At 44.1% G+C, this 18931-nt stretch overlaps 1 protein-coding gene across 1 annotated transcript in view; it reads left to right on the top strand.

Moving 5' to 3' along the window:
• Positions 1 to 3207: 3207 nt before the first annotated feature.
• Positions 3208 to 18931, top strand: part of CCDC6 (coiled-coil domain containing 6) — a 116983-nt gene continuing 101259 nt past the window's right edge. Inside the window, exon 1 of the mRNA XM_054436352.2 lies at positions 3208 to 4123. Within this exon, the coding sequence (XP_054292327.1) occupies positions 3821 to 4123 (303 nt within the window). The 5' untranslated portion in view covers positions 3208 to 3820. The remainder of the gene's footprint in view (positions 4124 to 18931) is intronic.

The following is an 18931-nucleotide window of genomic DNA, read 5'->3' on the forward strand; positions in this document are numbered from 1 at the left end:
GGTTGCAGTGAGCAGAGATTGTGCCATTGCACTCCAGCCTGGGTGATAGAGCGAAACTTGGTCTTCAAAAAGAAAAAAGAAAAAAAAAAAAAAAGAAATAGAGTGGCTAAAGACAGCAATAGTATAAAGTGTGGATATGGTTGTTTGGGCCCAGGATCTCTTGTCTAATTGACACCGAGAAGATAAAATGAAAAGCAAATTCTCTTGATGACTCAGTAGTATCTAATCAATGTGTAACCACTCCAAAATGGGGCTGTCTTTTGTTCTACTAGCTCAGTGGTTCCAAACTGGAGGCAATTTTGCCACCCAGGGGATATTTGGCAATGTCTGAAGACACTTTTTGTCTGGCATACTACTGGAATCTACTAGGTGAAGGCTAGGGATGCTGCTAAACATCCTACAATGCACAGGACAGCTCCCTACAACAAAAAATTACCCAGTCTCAAATGTCAGTGTTCAGAAATGCCTTGCTAGACCTAGACAAAGCTTCTAAATTAAAGGTGTAATTAAATAAATAAACTATCAACTACTTTTCAAGAAATGATAGCCCTAGGCTGGGCACAGTGGCTCTCGCCGGTCATCCCAACACTTTGGGAATCCAAGGCAGGAGGATCACTTGAGGCCAGGAGTTCAAAGCCAGGAATTCAAGACGAGACTGGTCAACATAGAGAGACCTAGTCTCTTAAAAAAAAAAAAAAAAAAAAAAAAAAGGAGAAATGATAGCGCTACATGGACACATTCTTCTATATTTCTATCCAACTTCTGACACTCTGTGACATCCAGCTCATACTTGGCTCCCCCTAATTTTTTTCAAAACTGTAATGGTGGGTCCTGCAACAACTAAATCCATTTAGAATTTGAATAAAATTACTCAGATCTGACATTAATGTAACTGGATATGTACAGCAATTTGTTTATAGATATTAAAAATTAACAAAATTGCTCTATGATTTATGCCATTATTATTTTGTTTTATTGTTGTAAACACTAAAGTTCCAAGGCCATAGAATAAGTGATTTGCAAAAATGGCATTAGACAAATAAAAATCTTGATGTTGTGCCTTGCAGTTAGACTACAAGGTATTCTTTTCCTTTGTTCATGTGTTTTTGCAGCTTAAATTGAGGGCAAAGCTAAATTTCATTATTTCTCCAAAGGAGGTGATTACCTAAATCTGTCCCTTCTTCCTCCAGGCAGCACATACTACCATTTGTTCTTCTGATTCATTTCCCCTAGAAAGCTGAGAAGGAGTTTTATAATGATATTATTGGTTTTGTAACTGGTGTTTCCATTGTAATGCTATTAGGGAACCAGTGTTGTGATAAATGATCTGTTTATAAGGGAAATCACTTTTACAAGAAGTAGAAAATTAGACACGCTTCTGCTTTGCAATAACAATAAAAACCACGGTGAAAAAATTCTCCAGTTTATTCCCATCTGTATCAGCAGGGAAGCTTTAGAAGACGGCTTTCTCCCTAAAGCCTTCTAACCACGATTACTACCTACAAGCACCATGTCAAAATGCAAATTTCCTCCAAATTCTATTGAAGGCCACTACATTCTTAAGCTTACCATGACGTGGGCCCTTTAAGAAAACCAGGCGCTTCAAACTCCACCCCTCTGCTGACTTGAAGCAGTTTGAGTCCGCCTTTCCAAGGCGGTTAGTTTTGTGGTGACGCTAAGAGAGAGTTAATTTGCCCCCTTCTGCCTGGAAGGAATGTTCCTGTTGCAATAAGCTCTAAAAGTGGAAGCTTTAAGATACTATAGAATAGGGAACAATAGAAACTTGTGAGGTATGGCAGCCAGACCTACTCTTAAGATTCGATCACAGTGCTGAATAAAGTGGAAAGAATGTTGTTAAATCTGTTTCCCCCTGTGGTGCTTCTCCCTGCTAGCTTTACTCTTCCATTTCAACCCTCAAGTGAGCTTTCCAGAATCCGTTTCCAATTTAACTGTTTGTCTCATGTACTAGATCCCAAAAAAGTGAGAGAACTAAGTTTCAGTGCAAATTAAACTGGATCACTTGTAACGGAATGATTTAGATTGCCTGTATGTTTCTCAAGAGCAAAGCCAAGCATTTCCTCCCTCCTGCTACACAAACAGTGACAGAGTTCAGAAGCCCTCTAGCACTAAGCTAAAAAATACCTGGGAGAAACTGGGGTTTAGTTGCTGTTGGCATTTAAGCTGTTTGCTAAAAGCAGCCATCTTGGTGAAAGATGATGTCATTTGGAACACTTGGTGTTTTCGAGTTTATTCTGAGGTGCCAGTTTCCAAGAGCCATTGAATCACCGTTTAATCATGAGATCAAATTTAGGTTTAAAGATAATGAGGGAGTGGGAATAAGAATCATTCTTCTTTCTTCCTAACACTTTAGAAATCTTTCAGAAAGTTCAACCCAACAGAAAAAAAAATACACTTTTTTTTTCTATTTTCTATTACCATGTGTTTGTTCTAATGTTAACTAAGCGTGGGTAATAAAACTAGTCTGGTCAGTTTCACTTTCCAATTTTTATACATAAGTGAAAGCTGTTTTGTGTCAACAAGGCAAAGTGTTTAGAATAATCTCACCTGCTGGGCCAATTTCCTGCAAGCCTTTCTTTGGGAAGAGGAAGGGGGAATAAAAGTTTTTGATTTTTAATTTCTTAAACTGCAAAGCTAGAACCATGAATTAGACCGCATTATAGTAATTACTGTTTTATTTTTACATGCTAAAGTTTTCTAGGAGTGAGCAAGAGGATAGAAAAGACGGGTGATGTTGCATTCCCACTCAATCATTACTATTTGTATAGCATAATGTTATGTCCGCAGTTACTTTGGAAAATTGGCACTTAAAGAGGTGTTTCAATCTTCTACTAAAAGTGTTTCGCTTTCCTTTTTTTTTCTTCATTAGGTAAATGTTACTGTCTTAATCCTACTACGTGACATGTGCTGGAAATGTTTGCAAAACGCAAAGAGAAAAAGAAAAAAACAGTTGCACCTTGTTTAAACAATTGAGCGCAGTGTGGTTTATGAGGTTATTAAAGGAGGTGTGTGTCTCTCCTGCAAATTCTTTCTTAACAAGGTTAACCTGTGGCTGCTGTTGTTTCATCCTCCTCGGCCTCTTGTAGAGGAACTTTGTTCTCTTAGGTTTATTCAAGCCTTCCCAGTCAAAAACACCTTGCTTTTGAGAATATAAAACTGCGTGTATGTGTGAAACAGATAGAGGGAGACACACGCACACACAGTCGGCGGAAGATGGGGCCACAACACGGTAGAGGATGGGTGCCGGAGCCCGGCTGACCTTTCCACGTGTCCCCGGCACCTGCGAGGCTGGTGGGGCATCAGGTTTCCTTTTTCTCGGGGCGGGCGCGAGCCCGGAAGAGGCTAGGCGGCCGTGGGCTTAGATCAGGGGGCTCGGAGGCCCTCCCTTGGAACACGTGTGGCTGGCGAGCTGGTGGTGCGGGGGCAGTCCTTGGCTTTCCCGCACCCACAGTGCCTGCGCGTTCCCAGCCCGCCCGTGGTCACCAGGCGGCGGCGGGCGGATCCCCGAGCTTTCAGCCAGACTTGCTGGGCGGCCTAGGGAGCGCGCCCAGCCCGGCTGGAGCGAGCCCCAGTGCAATACTGCCCAAGCCCGGGCGGGGTCTCTGTTCTCTGGCAGAGGAGGTCCCTTGGCAGCGGGAAGCGCCCTCTCTTTCTCTCGCCGCCGCTCCGAGTCTGCGCCCTGGTGCCAGGCGCTCAGCTCGGCGCTCCCCTGTGCTCGCCCGGCGCCCACTCATTCGCAGCCCGGCCTTCGTCGCTGCTGCCTCCCTGCTGCTCCTCCTCCTTTCCCCAGCCCGCCGCGGACATGGCGGACAGCGCCAGCGAGAGCGACACGGACGGGGCGGGGGGCAACAGCAGCAGCTCGGCCGCCATGCAGTCGTCTTGCTCGTCGACCTCGGGCGGCGGCGGTGGCGGCGGGGGAGGCGGCGGCGGTGGGAAGTCGGGGGGCATTGTCATCTCGCCGTTCCGCCTGGAGGAGCTCACCAACCGCCTGGCCTCGCTGCAGCAAGAGAACAAGGTGCTGAAGATAGAGCTGGAGACCTACAAACTGAAGTGCAAGGCACTGCAGGAGGAGAACCGCGACCTGCGCAAAGCCAGCGTGACCATCGTGAGTGCCCCCCGGGGACGCGCCGCAGCGCCGACCTCCGCCCGACCCGGGAGGGGCTGCACCCGAATCCAGCCACCCCCCAGTCTTCCCCAGATTCCCGGGGACCCTCTGAGAGCACACTCCCTGCGGGGACCTGCTGGCCTCCGGGAGGAGAGGGAGGTGTCCCTTTGGGGCCACGCGGGTCTGTCCTCTTCGGGGGGCTGAGGACCCTTGCGCGGTGCGGGGGAAGGCTACTGTGGCAACCATTCATGGTCCCTTTTGGCCTCTGGAGAGGAGGCCCCTCCGGGTCTGGGCTGGAGGCTGGCGGCGTGGCTGGGGGGCGGGGTAGGACTTTTTTCTGCCCTAGCATGTTTGAGGGGTGCGTCCAGAATCTGGGGAACCCCAGTCCGGGAGAGAGGGAGGAAGCTGGGATCTCTTACTGGGGCCTGCCTCGGAGTGTGGGGGTTCGCAGCTGGGCTGGGCACTAAGCTGGCATCTGGACGGCGCTAGCTGGATCGCCCGGGGAGGGGGCGGGAGAGAGTGGCCAGGAATCCGGGAAGTGGAGTTTTCTGGCCAGGATCGAGAGGGAAGGGCGGGTACGGCGCTAATGCTCCCACCTCTATTGGAAGCTCTTTGCTTTGGGTTGGGAGGGTGGACGGTTTACAGCGAGGAGAGTGCAGCATCCACGCCTGGACAGGGCTGGGTCCGAAACCAGGGGAAGGGTAGTTAGTGAGTGTGACTCCCTGGCTGAGCCAGAGGTACGTGTGTTTGCTTCATTCGTGGAGTGATTAGAAGTATCTTGCTTCTGAGTCTAGATACTGGAGAACAGGCCATCTGTTTTGTTTCTACCTGTCCCCTGGAGGCTGCCCAGGAAAGGGTAAGCTTGGGTCTGTAGGTCTCTCTCCTGGTGTGGCAGGCCTTTAGAAAGGCCCCTATAGCAGTGATGAGGCGAAACGTAACTAGAAAAAGTACACTGTGTACTCTCACCTATCATCCCTGCCAGCTCACCACATCATTAACATGCAGGATCCCCACACAGACAACTGTATTCAAATCAAAAGTTTCCCAGCCAGAAGCAGAGAAGAAGATGTCAAGAAATCAAGGGGGATAAATGGCCATAGCTGCTGCAAAATAGCGGATTAGGCTGAACTTTGAAATGAAGAAAAAGGGATGAATTTGGGGATGGAGGGTCACACCTTGGAAATGGAGCAAGTTTAGGATGCCCCTTGTGCCAGGAAATAGCCTTCGGTGGAGGAGTCTGTGTATATGTGTGCGCACGCGTGTGTACACCCCCAATGCTGGCTCATACATGAGAACTAGATGGCATTCTTAATTTGTGTAGAAAGCAATTTGAAGTTAAGTGTGATCAGTAGCCTAAATAGCAGTTGATTGTAAAAAGAAACTTTTCATGCTCAAATCCGATTTTGGAGAATGGAACTGGAGCAACTTTCATGTGAGATGGTAAAGTTCTTGAAGTGCCCTTTTGGTAGGAAGGGGGGGGCGGGGAATTTGCAGAGGCAGCCACTTCCAAGCCTCCTATGCAGCTTTCTTGGCTGACAGAGATGTCTTTGCTGAGTGGGGGTTAAGTCGGTGGAGGCAGTTTAAGGTTTGAGTTAGTAAATGAGAGGGTTAGTCTCTTGGAGATTGTGAGCCATGGAAGGTAGTAAGACTTGCATGAAGCAAAATAGCCTTTTGCATGCAGTGGGCAATTCAGGCTGGTTTTGTTTGGGAGGGAGGAATGAGGGATGCAGAGACTATGAAAGGGTTATCTGTTTGACATTTAGACCATATTATAACTAGGTTTGTAAATTGTGCTTAAACATGTTGGCTTTGCGGGAACAAATGTGTTCATTCCCGGTGTTTAAGATCAGAGGCCTTCTGAGTACTTGGCTAGAAGAGCATATAAGGTGGTGGCTTTTTTTCTTAGCACTTACCCTTAACTAACACTGACAACACTGACATCCTACTGAATATACTTTGTGAAATGTGGTGTGGTGTTAATGAGTAAAGTTAAAATTGTTTTAGATGACACTGCACAAGTACCAGAAGCCTCTCAGTTCTTCTTTAATCTCTGACTAATATATTCAGGGAGACATAAAAAAGTGCTTGTGGTTCGCCTGGTTTCCTAATACTTGGCAGTTGTTACTAAGGAGCTCAATGATAAATGCAGAAAAGAGATTCCTTCAAGATTTTGCAGGTTTTGTTAACTGATCTAAGATCCAGATTCTGTGGGGGTACGTTTGACCTCTCAGGTATGTAATGTGGGAGGAGAAATTTATGTGACTCCATGAAATGGGTCTGTGAATGTAAAGAGTCCATTGAACAACACTTAAGTAGTTTATGTCAAGGTTAAGCTGTACAATCCCTGACATCGCTGACTTAAGCATTACCCTTGCTAGTGGCAGTCTAGGAAGTTTCTGATAATTAAGTGAAGGCCTTGTTAGATTTTTCACTATTTTAGTTAATTTGAAGGGAAGATGGTACCATAATCCTGGTAATTGCCTTCCTGGCTCTTTTTAGTTCTGATTATGATATTAACGTTCATGTCCTTGGGCACTAAAGGTGATTGTGGCCTTCTTTTTCCTTGAGCATGTTCAGGAAGGCACATTGCCTCTTTGCCGCACCCTGGGGAAGAGGCAGGTTTTTTTTCTCCCCCTACTTGTTTTGTTTTTTAATAGATTTTATTTTTTTAGAGCACTTTTATCTTCACGTAACACTGAACATAAAGTACAGAGATTTCCTACATAACCCCTGCCTTCACACAGGCACAGCCTCCTCCACCATCAACATCTTTCATCATAGTGGTCCATTTGTTGTAGTCAATGAACCTACATTGATACATCATTATCACCCAAAGTCTAGAGTTTACTTGGTCTTGTATATTCTATGAGTTTAGACAAATGTATAATGACATGTGTCCACCATTATAGTATTACGCAGAGTTTTTCTGCCCTGGAAGTCTTCCACGCTCTGTTCATGTTTCCCTCCCTGCAAACTCCTGGCAACCACTGATCTTTTTACTCTCTCCTTAGTTTTGCCTTTCCCAGAATGTCATATAGTTGGAATCATACAGTATGCAGCCTTTTCACTTAGTAAATGCATTTAAGTTTCTTCATGTTCCCCAACTCCTATGTCTTGTTTTCTGTTCAGAGTTAAATAGTATTTCATTGTTTGGATGTATCATAATTTATCTATTCACCTCCTGAAGGGCATCTTGGTTGTTTCTACCTTTTGGCAATTATGAATAAAGCTGCTGGAAATATTCATGTGAAGGGTTTTGTCTGGAAAGATATCAGTTCATTTGGGTAAATTCCAAAGAACATGATTGCTGAATTATATGGTAGGAGTATGTTTAGTTTTATAAGAAATTGCCAAACTGTCTTCCAAAGTGGCTGCACCGTTTTTCATTCCCACCAACAATGAATAAGAGTGGCTTTGGCGGGGCCGGGTGCGGTGGCTTATGCCTGTAATCCCAGCACTTTGGGGAGGCCAAGGCAGGCGGATCACCTCAGGTCAAGAGTTCGAGACCAGCCTGGCCAACATGGTGAAACCCTGTCTCTACTAAAAAAAAAAACAGAAAAATTAGCTGGGGGTGGTGTTGCATGCCTGTAATCCCAGCCTCTCTGGAGGCTGAGGCAGGAGAATGGCGTGAACCCAGGAGGTGGAGGTTGCAGTGAGCCAACATCGCGCCACTGCACTCCAGCCTGGGTGACAGAGCCAGACTTCGTCTCAAAAAAAAAAAAAAAAAGAGTTACTGTTGCTCACCAACATTTGCTGTTGTCAGTGTTCTCGATTTTGACCATTCCAATAGGTGTATGGTAATATCTCTGTTATGCCCTTTTTAAAGCCAAGTCCAAAGGCTAATAGAAGCTCTTAACCAATGGTCTCTTCTGGTATGTAAGCGGCTATTCTGGTCAAACTACCCATTTAATGAACGAGTAGTTTCGTGGGCCTGTGTTCTCAGTATCTGTATAATAGCGGTAAACATCATCTGTGGGAGAGAATCAATAGTAAGAAGTCTTTCAGTCGTGTCCACAAGTGCCCAGTGCACCTGTGAGTTATAGCCTGCCCTAGGCCATTTTATTTGGGACCTAAATAGAATATTTTGAGTGATTATTCAATTTTCCCCATTAAGTCAGCAGGGGAATCAGGCTACTGATTACAGATCGTAATTTCTTTTTTTTGGAGTAGGGGAAATAAATGCATAGTCACCTTTTTGAGTAGCTTTTGTATGTTAGGCCAGACCTGTTGGTTTGTCCTATGAGTGAGAATGTGATTGTGGATTATATGATTCAGTGTAGTAAGGGTTATCGAAAGGTGGTGATCTTAGCGGTGGTGGTCTTAGGGGTGGTGGTCTTAGAGAAGGTCAGGAAATGCAATTGTGGGCAGTAATTAGATGGCTTCAAAGTTCTCGACTAGTTGCTGGCATTCTCCGTGTGTAAGCAGGGCCTCAGGTAGTTCTCTAGGGTGTGTACCTCTTCCAGGCAGTTTCAGACCTTTGGTATGTGTTTGGTTTGGAAATCAAGGCCTATAATAAATCACTGATATTTAAGTGTCTGACTGTAAAATTAATCCTTTATTGTAGAAGTTAAGGGAAATACAGAAGTACAAGGTGTTTTGAAGTTATAATAGAAAAATATGTTGGTCTGGCATGATTAGAAAACCTGGCTATTTTAAACATCAGCAGTGTAATGGTTTCATTAACCAATAAAATCTGCCATATAGTTGATGTTGTATATTTTGGATTATTTACTCTGGAAGTCTAATATGTTATTTTCAATTTTTAAGACTTGTCAGACTCTGAAGCTACAAATCGATATTGCCTTTATACATGTGACGATGAGAGTGTGATGTCTTTTTTCCGCCCGTTTAGAAAAGTATTTCTTAGATTCTTATGGAAACACCCAACTTTAGACACAACTTTGAGGAAAATATGACCTCACAGTTAGGTCTAACTGTACACAAGTCTTCTTAAAGAGGCCATTCTCCTATTTCTTCAGCATTTACGAGTTTTTCACATTTGTAAGTATCTTTTATGTGTTTCATATACTCTATTTGTACTTAATTTTAAAAAACCTTTTTTTTTTTTTTTTTTTGTGACAGCTTTATTACCCAGACTGGAGTGCAGTGGTGTGATCTCAGGTCACTGCAACCTCTGCCCCCCAGGTTGAAGTGATTCTCATGCCTCAGCCTCCCTAGTAGCTGGGATTACAGGCATGCGCTACCATGCCCACCTAGTTTTGTATTTTTAGTGGAGGTAGTGTTTATCATGTTGTCCAGGCTGGTCTCGGAACTCCTGGCCTAAAGTGATCCACCCACCTCTGCCTCTCAAAGTGCCAGGATTACAGGTGTGAGCTACCGTGCCCAGCCAAATGCTGAAATTTTAAAGGTCATGACAGTCTTTTTACAGTGCTGTCCTATTTGCTAGAGATGGGGAATCATTAGAGAATCCACAGTATCTGGTTTGTGGTGACTCTTGTTCAGGACCAGAGAGGCTGGTCTACAGCAAAAATCGGAGGTAGCCATTGCTTGCTTAAAAATATTGAATGACTCCCCATTGTCCTTGGATCCAGGTAAACCTTCTGGTGATTTACCAGGCTCTGCATGATTGGAATGCCCTGCTTGCTTCACAGCCACACCTCTTACATGCGTTTAGCCCAGTGTGCATTCTCTAAGCTCTCACATCACTCCTTTACTACTAGCACCCAGAACTTCAGTAGATTTCCTCTGGCTCCTCAATGGTGCCGCTCGTCCCCTTAAATGTTCTTCTGTATTCCTCCCCTCTTTTCTACCTTGTCAGTTGAAATAGACTATACTGCCTTCTCCACCTGAACCCCTTCCTGGTATGCCCTGATACTTCCTCTTTGTCAGCCACACACCGGGGTATGCCCTACTTCCGTGGTTCCATAGACACCCCACCGCCCCCCCCCCCCCCCCCTGCACTGACACTCTGACACTCGACTACTGAGATCTTTCCCAGTTCATGTGTAAATTTCTTCGGGGGCAGAATTTGCCTTGTTCATCACATTCCTCAGTGTTTGGCATGCGAGAAACACCCAGAAATTTGTTGAGCTGGCTCCAGAGGCACGGGTATGTGTGTACTTGTTTCTTTCTGTGATGAAGGTACCAACACTCTCTCCCGGACCTTGTCTTCATAGAGCCACTCCCCTGCCACAACAGCAAACGCTTTCTTTACCATAGTTGATGAAACAGACCAGGTATGTGAATGGATACATTGTATACTTTGGGGGACCATTGCAATCAATGTGCCCTTGCCTTCTAGCTTTGGGTGATGTGGGCTACCTTGCAGCATACACCTGGGTGTTCCTGATAACATTTTATCTGAAAGGGGACAAAGTATTTTCAGGTTCTCCTTTCTAAGTGTTTCTGAGCAAGACTTGGAGGAAAAAGTAGCCCCATTGGAAGTGTTCAGATTTGCTGCCTTGGTTTTGGTGATGGTGGCAGATCATTCCAGGTGTTTCCTATGACTCTAATGTTGAAATGCCCCACTGAGAAACAACTCTGGCCCACTGCAGGGGGATGCAATAATGCAAATAAATACTGGTGACCTGTAGCAGTGATGGAGGAAGCATCTGAAAACAGGGTAGGGGGATTGTTGAATTCTTATTTCTGCTGTGTCTTGCAGAGACACAAGTGTCACCACAGTGTATTTGAGTGTGTGTGTTTTCCTTAAATCATGCCTTGCCGAAATAATTGTGTTTACACTTCAAAATGCTAATCTAAACTACTGAACTGCAGTCAGGCTGAGTAAGGAATAATAGTAATCTTTTCTGTCCTCTCTGCATACTTTTTTTCCTTAGTGGGTAGGTGTTGCTTTTTGTTTTCAATCACATTGTGGTTGTTTTCAGGTATATTGAATTGTCAAAGTTGGCAGAGTAAATGTTCACAGGTTCAGTATGTTCCTGCTTGGTGATGGTTGCAATTTTCTTGACAGAGGAACTAATCCTCTGGAAAATATTTTTAATTGTGAGGATCTTGGGGTGGTGTTAACTTGCAGATTCTTCCTACTTCTCCAAGGCTGTCAAATTTTCTTATCTTTTATGGCTGTGAAATGCACAGCTGTGAAGTTTATTCCAACCCTGATACCAGCAAATTGCAAAGGTCACTTTGTGTAGGTTCTCTCTTTAGGGATAAGTATTCTTTAAAAACAGGGTTAACAATATGATTGATGGTCATCATTTAGAAATAACCCTCCCCTTTACTTATTGGTTCCTAGATCAGACATATGGAGTGCAATTTAATGATTATAGTTCGTTACAATACTCATTTTTTTTTTGCTGGGAGATTTTTCTGGTCTCCCCTCTCTGCCCCTGCCTTTGTTTCTTCAGTAAGGTACAAAATGGCATGTAATAAATAAAATAAATATAGCCTCAAAGAGGCAGGATTCAGCCGTCAAGTGCTTATTATACTGTGTGCTAGATACAAATATCCAAAAGGAATGTTAGGGCTCTCCCAGTAGCATAGCGAGGATTGCACTTGACTTTCATTCAGCCTGGCCCTGGCCTGGTGCTGTAGGGAATACAGAGCAGAGGGGAACAGCCTTTCTCTCCAGCCTTGGGGATAGTGCAGTGCAGAAGGAACCAACACACACATGGATGCAGGAAGGGAAGCTTAGGCCGACTCCTGTAGGGGTTCCCAGGGGGGGAATTTTACCTTCCAGCTTCCAAAATGAAGTTCATCTATCTCTGTGAATATCTTTAAGGATAACAAGTTATCACATTCATTCACAGTTTAATTAGCTTGTAGTTTATTTTGTAAGGCAGAGATGGGGAGAGCTGTTGCTCAATTTATGCTGAGGTGGCACTGGGAGGCTTTTGGTTTGTTTTTAATTTTTGTTTTTATGTGATGATGATTGAAAAGAAATGTCATTGATATTTTAATTTCATAATCTGCATCTGTCAGTACATGGAAATTATCTAGGTGTTTTTTTTCCCTCTATTCCTGTTTCTTTCATGGAATAATGGTGGATGGATGGAATTTCTCAAGTTTTTAATCTGAAACTATCTGAAAGCAAAGACTTCTTGCAGTAAAATTAGAGGTACTATTTTATAGGAAATTTTGAATTCTAGTTTTTTACAAAAGCAGTGCTGATTGATGGGCTAATCTTCCATGCATCTGTTCCAGATCAATCCAGCCTTGCGGTGCCAGGTGTGTGCCCAGAGTGATCTGGGTAATACCCACCAGGGCATCTCAGGGCACTGAGGATCAAATGAAGCCACTTAGTACTGCAGAGCAGAGTTGGGATGTTCAGCCAGGCGTAGGTCATCATTCAAAAAGTTTTCCACAGGAGGAAGGACGAGAGTAAAAGAATGAAAGCAGCAGGGATTATGGGTGAGCTAAAGAAAATTCTTAGAAATCTACTTACCTGTGTTAAACACTTCACCTGTTGCTTCTATAAGTGAACAGTTTGAGTCTTTTGTGCTGTCTGCTTGTTGATATTGAATTAGGCTAAAAGGGACAGATTTGAGAGAAAAATAATTATACCTGGAGTTTCATATAGAAAACTTTTCAACTCATGAAATTACTTGTATGCACGCTTGACTTTTTAAAAATTATCCTAATAGGCCAGTGCGATGGCTTACGCCTGTAATCCCAGCACTTTGGCGAGGCCAAGGTGGGCAGATCACCTGAGGTCGGGAGTTTGAGACCAGCCTGACCAACATGGAGAAACCCCTTCTCTACTAAAAATACAAAAAATTAGCCAGGCATGGTGGTGCATGCCTGTAATCCCAGCTACTCGGGAGGCTGAGGCAGGAGAATCACTTGAACCCGGGAGGGGGAGGTTGCAGTGAGCCGAGATTGCACCATTGCACTCCAGCCTGGGCAACAGGAGTGAAACTCCATCTCGGAAAAAAAAAAAAAAAAATTATCCTAATATACCAACTCAAATGATAACTTTTATTCTACTGAGAGATGTTTTTTGTGGGGTGGAGTTCTTCACTAGACCAGAGTTTATCTAAACAAAGACATCTGTTGAGTCAAAACATCGTGTCTTCACTTCATTTAGTAGCCCTGCTAATCTTTGAGGAAAAAATTGACTAGGTGATTTTATTGTTTTTATTAACCAAAGAGTACTGTTTTAAGTGTATTCTCCATAAAGTCGAGTTAGACTTCTTCAGGTTCAAATCACTACCTGGTAAGGGTTTATGTCCCTTGGAAAGTATATTAACTGTTTTATGCCATTTTGAACCTTGCATGCATGGAGTTTATATTGTGAAATACCTTAGGTACCCAGGGAAGAGTACCAGTGACTTTTTTTGCATTTTTTTTGTGTGGTAAAAACATATACAACATATAATTCACCATCTTAACCATTTGTAAGTATACAATTCAGTGGCTTTAAGTACATTCACACTGTTTTGCAACCATCACCATTGTCCATCTCCAGAACTTTTCATCATCCCAAATAGAAACTCTGTACCCATTAAACAATAACATCCATTTTTTTCCTCCCTGGTAAACCTCTATTCCTAGTGACTTTTAATTTTTTTTTTTTTTTTTTTTTAAAGAAAGACGTACTCTGGTCTACAAAAGCTGCTAGCTGCTTTTTACTGTCGTGGTCTTGAAGTTATAAATTTGGACCTTAAGTGTTGATGTCTTATTTTAACTTAAGTTTGTACTGCCTGTTAGCTGTCCCATATATGGTTTTTTTCTGTCACTCAGCAAATGTGCAGTGCCCTAGCCCTACGCCCAGCTCTGGGCTTGGTGCCAGTAAGCACCCAGATGTGGAGATGCTGGATGAGGGAATAACCCATGGCGAGAGCTTGTCCTCCAGGAGGGAAGGGTCATCCCCCCATATTTTCCCCCCAACACTTCACAGATCATGGTTGCTTTTTATTTTTTATTTTTAATGACATGTATGCATTTAATTTCCTTGATAGCATTTGGAATAAACTGTAATTTTGTTTTTTAAATTACTTATTTTTATACTCACAGGTGCAGTTTATTACAGGGAAAGGATGCAGGTTACAATCAGTCAAGGGAAAAAGCATATAGGGCAGAGTCCAGGAACGTTTTTCGTTGTGGAGCTTCTAGTTATCCTCTCCCCGTGGAGTGTGCACAACATTACTTTCCTGGCAACAACGTGTGACGATACACATGGAGTATTGCCAACTAGAGAAGTTCGGCCAAGCCTTGGGGTGCAGAATTTTTACTGGGGCTCCATCACGTAGACATGGTCGACTATCCACAGGGCAGATCTCAGTTTCCAGGCCCTGAGTAGGCTGTGCTGATACCACATGGCCTAAAGCGCTCAGGCTGAATCACACTGTTAGGCTTTCCAGTGTGATCCAATGCCCTCAGGTAAACAGAGACACTCTTAGCAGGCATGACCTTCCAAAGGGTTAGAAATTACCTCCAGAAAGTCAAGGACTAAAGCCAGACCTCTTTTGGGGCAAGGTAAACCAGAGTTTTAAAAGGTTTGAAGGAAAAAGAAAGCTTACAGAATTTGTATTCACCACCATTGTCCCACTTCCAAATCTTTTTGTGTTGCTGTGATAACAGTGGATGTTTATCCAGTGCTTACTGTGGGTTAGGCGCTATTGGAAGGGGTTTGCGTATATCCTCTCATTTAATCCTCACCACAGTCCTATACGATCAGTACTACTGTTTATCCATAGCCATAAGCCTACAAATTTAGGCCCAGAAAGCTTGTATCACTTGCCTGAGGTCCCATGACTATCAGATGGGACTGGGATTTGAGCCCAGGTCTGACCTCAGAGCTTCTACAGTCTGTGGGAAGATGGCATATAAATTAATTTAGGGACAGGCCTTTTTATTTGGTCGGTTTTCTTTGAGACAGTGTCTCGCTCTGTCACACAGGCTGCAGTGCAGTGGTGCCATCATTGTTCACTACAGCCTCGACCTCTTGAGCTCAGGTGATCCTCCCACCTCAGCTTCCAGAGTAGCTGGGACTGCAGATGTGTGCCACCACTCCTGGGTCACTATTATTATTATTTTTTTGTAGAGGGTCTTACTGTGTTGCCCAGGCTAGTCTTGAACTCCTGGGCTCAAGCTGTCCTTTCACCTTGGCCTCCCAAAGTGCTGGGATTACTGCCCAGGGACAGTTTTATCTTCATCTCGTTGTGGGCATTTTCCTATTAGAAGTTCCTATACAGTTCTGTTCAGTTAGGATAGTCAGGGCTGCTCCTTTGCCACAGCAAATTCCCAGGATGCTGGGCCTAAGGGAGTGTTGCCAGGGTAGCAAGCTCCCTGTCTTGGAAAAGAAATAACAATAGAGAAGGGTGCCTTCATCGCATGGGGGACAGTCTGTGCTCCCCTTTCTGGCTCAGTTGCCCTCCAGTTGGGCCTTGGTCTATTCCACTCCTGCACTCTGTTCAGCTACCCCAGCATATTGCCACCTCTTCACATGGCATAGCCTTATGGATTCCCCCCCGCCCCTCCCCATCCCAGTCTGGAATCAGTTTCTTCCTTTGCATTTATGTTACAATCTCTACTTAAAAATAGTCTGACTAGCACAGTACAAGTGGGTTTTTTAATTTTTTTCAACAAACCTGAGTGCTGTATGCCAGGCAGTGTGCCTGTATATAACAACTGGGATGATTTTGTGCTGGTGGCATTGGTGGTGGGTCCCTGATTCAATCCAGGAGTGGAGGCAGAGTTAGAGTGCAGGCTCTGGAATGAGGAGATTTCTTAGTCACGATCTAAAGGATAAATTGAAGTTAATTTGAAAGAAGTAGGGGCTGAGTAATGGTTGGACAAGGCACTCCTCCCACACCCAGGCAGAACCTGAATGCCCAGAGAAAAATGAGGATGGGAGGAGAGCAGTGCCCAGCTGGGCAACTCTGGGCTGTGTGCCTAGATTCCCTTCAGGAGCTCACTACAGAAGGGCGGGGGAACAGTAAGAGCATTTCTGCCTCTTGGAAATCCACTCTGGCTACTTAGTGTAGACATTTATTTGTGTCTTTTTAATGAAATATTTGAAGGCAGGTATTTTGTTATTTATCATTAGTAGGATGACCTGTCTTATTCCATGATAATAGTTGCCACATATTGCAGTCATGTGGTGTTTCTGGGTACAGTTCTCAACCCTTTACCATTAGGGACTCATTGACTCCTCAGGACAACCCTTTGTGATCTCAGTGTCACAGATGAAAGACATGAGGCACAGGGAGTCCCAGCAACCCCTTGAAGATTGCAGTAAGCAGCAGAGCAGGGGATTGAACACAGCAGTTGGATGGTACCTTGCATGGTGACTGCCATGTAAAGACCCTACCATTTGAAGGGTCATTTGTGTTTTCCATAACCTTAACACAGCTGTTCAATAAAGTTTGTGGAATTGATTTTGGGAACTGCTCACTTTTCTTTGTAAAGTCTTCGGTGGAGAATCATAACTTACTGTAAAGTATACAGACTTTGAATGCACAAATTTATCAAACAGTGCTCATTGCATGTATGTATGTATGTATGTATGTATTTGTTTGTTTGAGACAAAGTCTCACTCTTTCACCCGGGCTGGAGTGCAGTAGGGTGATCTCGGCCCACTGCAGCCTCTGCCTCCTGGGATCAAAGCGATCTTCCCACCTCAGCCTCCTGAATTGCTGAGACCACAAGCGTGCACCACCATGCCCGGCTATTTGTTTCTTGGATTTTTTTTGTAGAGACATGGTTTCACATGGTTGCCCAGGCTGGTCTCCAGCTCCCAGGCTCAAGCGATACTCCCACCTCAGCTTCCCGAAGTGCTGGGATTGTAGGCATAAGCCACCATACCCGGCTGCTCAGTGAATTTAAAAATGAAATCACTGATGTAACCACTACCCTGCTTAGGATACATGCAATTGTCAACACCCCTGAAACTGTCATGTGCTCTGTTCCAGTCAGTAGCCCCCCCCAAAAAGTAACCCTGTTCTGACTTATCTCGATATATTTAATAGATTTGTTTTGCTAGTGTTTGAACTTCATATAAATGGAATTATACAGAATGTATTTTGTGTGTCTGGATTCTTTGACTATCCTAGTTCCTTCACTAATATTAAACAGTATCCATGCAGTGCATATAGTGGTAGTTCTTTTTTATTGCTGTGCAATGGTCTGCATAAGTATCTGTGAAATTATTTTCAGTTTTAGAGTCAGCTTCCTGGGCGGCCCCACCCCCTTCCCTCAGTATTGGTGCTGGGCAGCAGGATGACGTGAAAGGAGTGTGGCACAGCAGAGGACATACAGGCCCTACAGGACTTATGTGCTTATTAATTAGGTTCTGGCTACCTTACTAGCTAAGTTATATTGCATTTAGGGCCTTTGAGCCTTGGTTACTTACCTGATAAGAGACTGTAGAGTTAACACAAATCTTGCTCCCATCCCGCAGTTATGAAGATCAAATGAGATTGATACACAGAGGAAAGTTTTGGGGGTAATGTGTGAGTTATTCCTGTAGAAAATGATATTAAATATTATTAGTACTTCCCCACCCCCTTCTATTGTCCTCCAAAATACATTTCAAAATCAGTCCTGCTCTAGATAATCCTATAAGATGATGATAGAAAAATAACCTCTTGAAAGCTGAGCGGCGGTGGTTGAGGCAGCACCAAGCTGCCTGTGCACCACAGGTTGGGGAGCCTCGCAACCTGGCTTCTAATGGCCCATGTTTCTCTGGTGCTTGGGGATGCCTGGGAACTGAGCGGGTTTCCAAGGGTTTGTTGAGCCAGGATTATACCAGTCTGTGTGACTGTGTAGAAGTAACAGGACTGCAGGAGGTAAACACACTTCCTAAAAGATCTGGTTTTTTTCCCTATAGGTCAGTTACAGAGCTCTTTCCATTGTGTTTTTTGAAAAAGTACACGTTTTCTGACTTTAGTACTATTGGCAGACAGAAGACTGTCAAAGCTGGCCTCTCTGATAGAGACTTTTGACCCTCTTTCATGGGGGTGCGGGTTCTAGAAGGTGGACTTTGATGGGCAACGCCCTAGTGCCACTTCTTAGCTGCTGGTTTAAAGAACAGAAACCAAAACATGAATCTCTGAAATGGACTGACTTTGCAGGATTGCAGTAGCCAAATGATGGAAGGACAACCCCTGGTGATGGGCCAGGGTGGTCTGTGGGAGGCAGTAGTTTTCTCTGCCAAGGACTCCTCAAGTGACCTCTTTTCTTTGTTGCCTCTGGGTTGCTCTCTAGCCTGGGGACTTTTTGAAGGTTGAGGAGCATGCTTTTCCCCAAACTACTATTAACATTTTGGTTGTGTTGACTTTTGGGATGGTAAGAGAGGCAAGGAGGATATTTTATCTGATTGAGGAACTCTGCTTGCATTGTAAATAAACAAGTTAAAGTAAGCTCAAGACTTCCCTTCCCTCTTTTGCTGTTGTGTATCCATCAGAGTTGTGGGGGCTCTAGCCAAAACTATTGGAGACTTTTGGTTTCTCTGCCTCCCTCTCTGCTACTTGTCTGAACACCTTCTCGTTGAACATTTTTTCAGGTAAGGAAGATTAGTGCTAATGACAGTCATCCCTTCAGTGGTTGGTTCTTACTCGGCCCAGAGCCTTGTAGCTCTGGGTGATTGCTGCCTGACAGTGATGTGTAAAGGGAACTGGGATTCGCTTGTTAGGCCACAAATGAAAACCGGTAGGCTTTACTGCTTTCCATAAGTACAGTGTATTCTTTCCCCAGTTCTCAAAGTCTTCTATAGGTTCTATTGCTTTTGTTTTTATGCTTCTTTATTTTATGTGTTGCAGATTAGCATTCTCTATTAGGCTGTGTGAATTTCCTCCTTTCAATTTTATTCATTAACTGCTTTCTGATTTTCCCACCCTAGGGTGCTTTGGCAGAACTTGGAATAACAGAAGTGACTTGGAAACC

Source organism: Pongo pygmaeus, chromosome 8 (assembly GCF_028885625.2).
Source record: "Pongo pygmaeus isolate AG05252 chromosome 8, NHGRI_mPonPyg2-v2.0_pri, whole genome shotgun sequence".
NCBI lineage: Eukaryota > Metazoa > Chordata > Mammalia > Primates > Hominidae > Pongo > Pongo pygmaeus.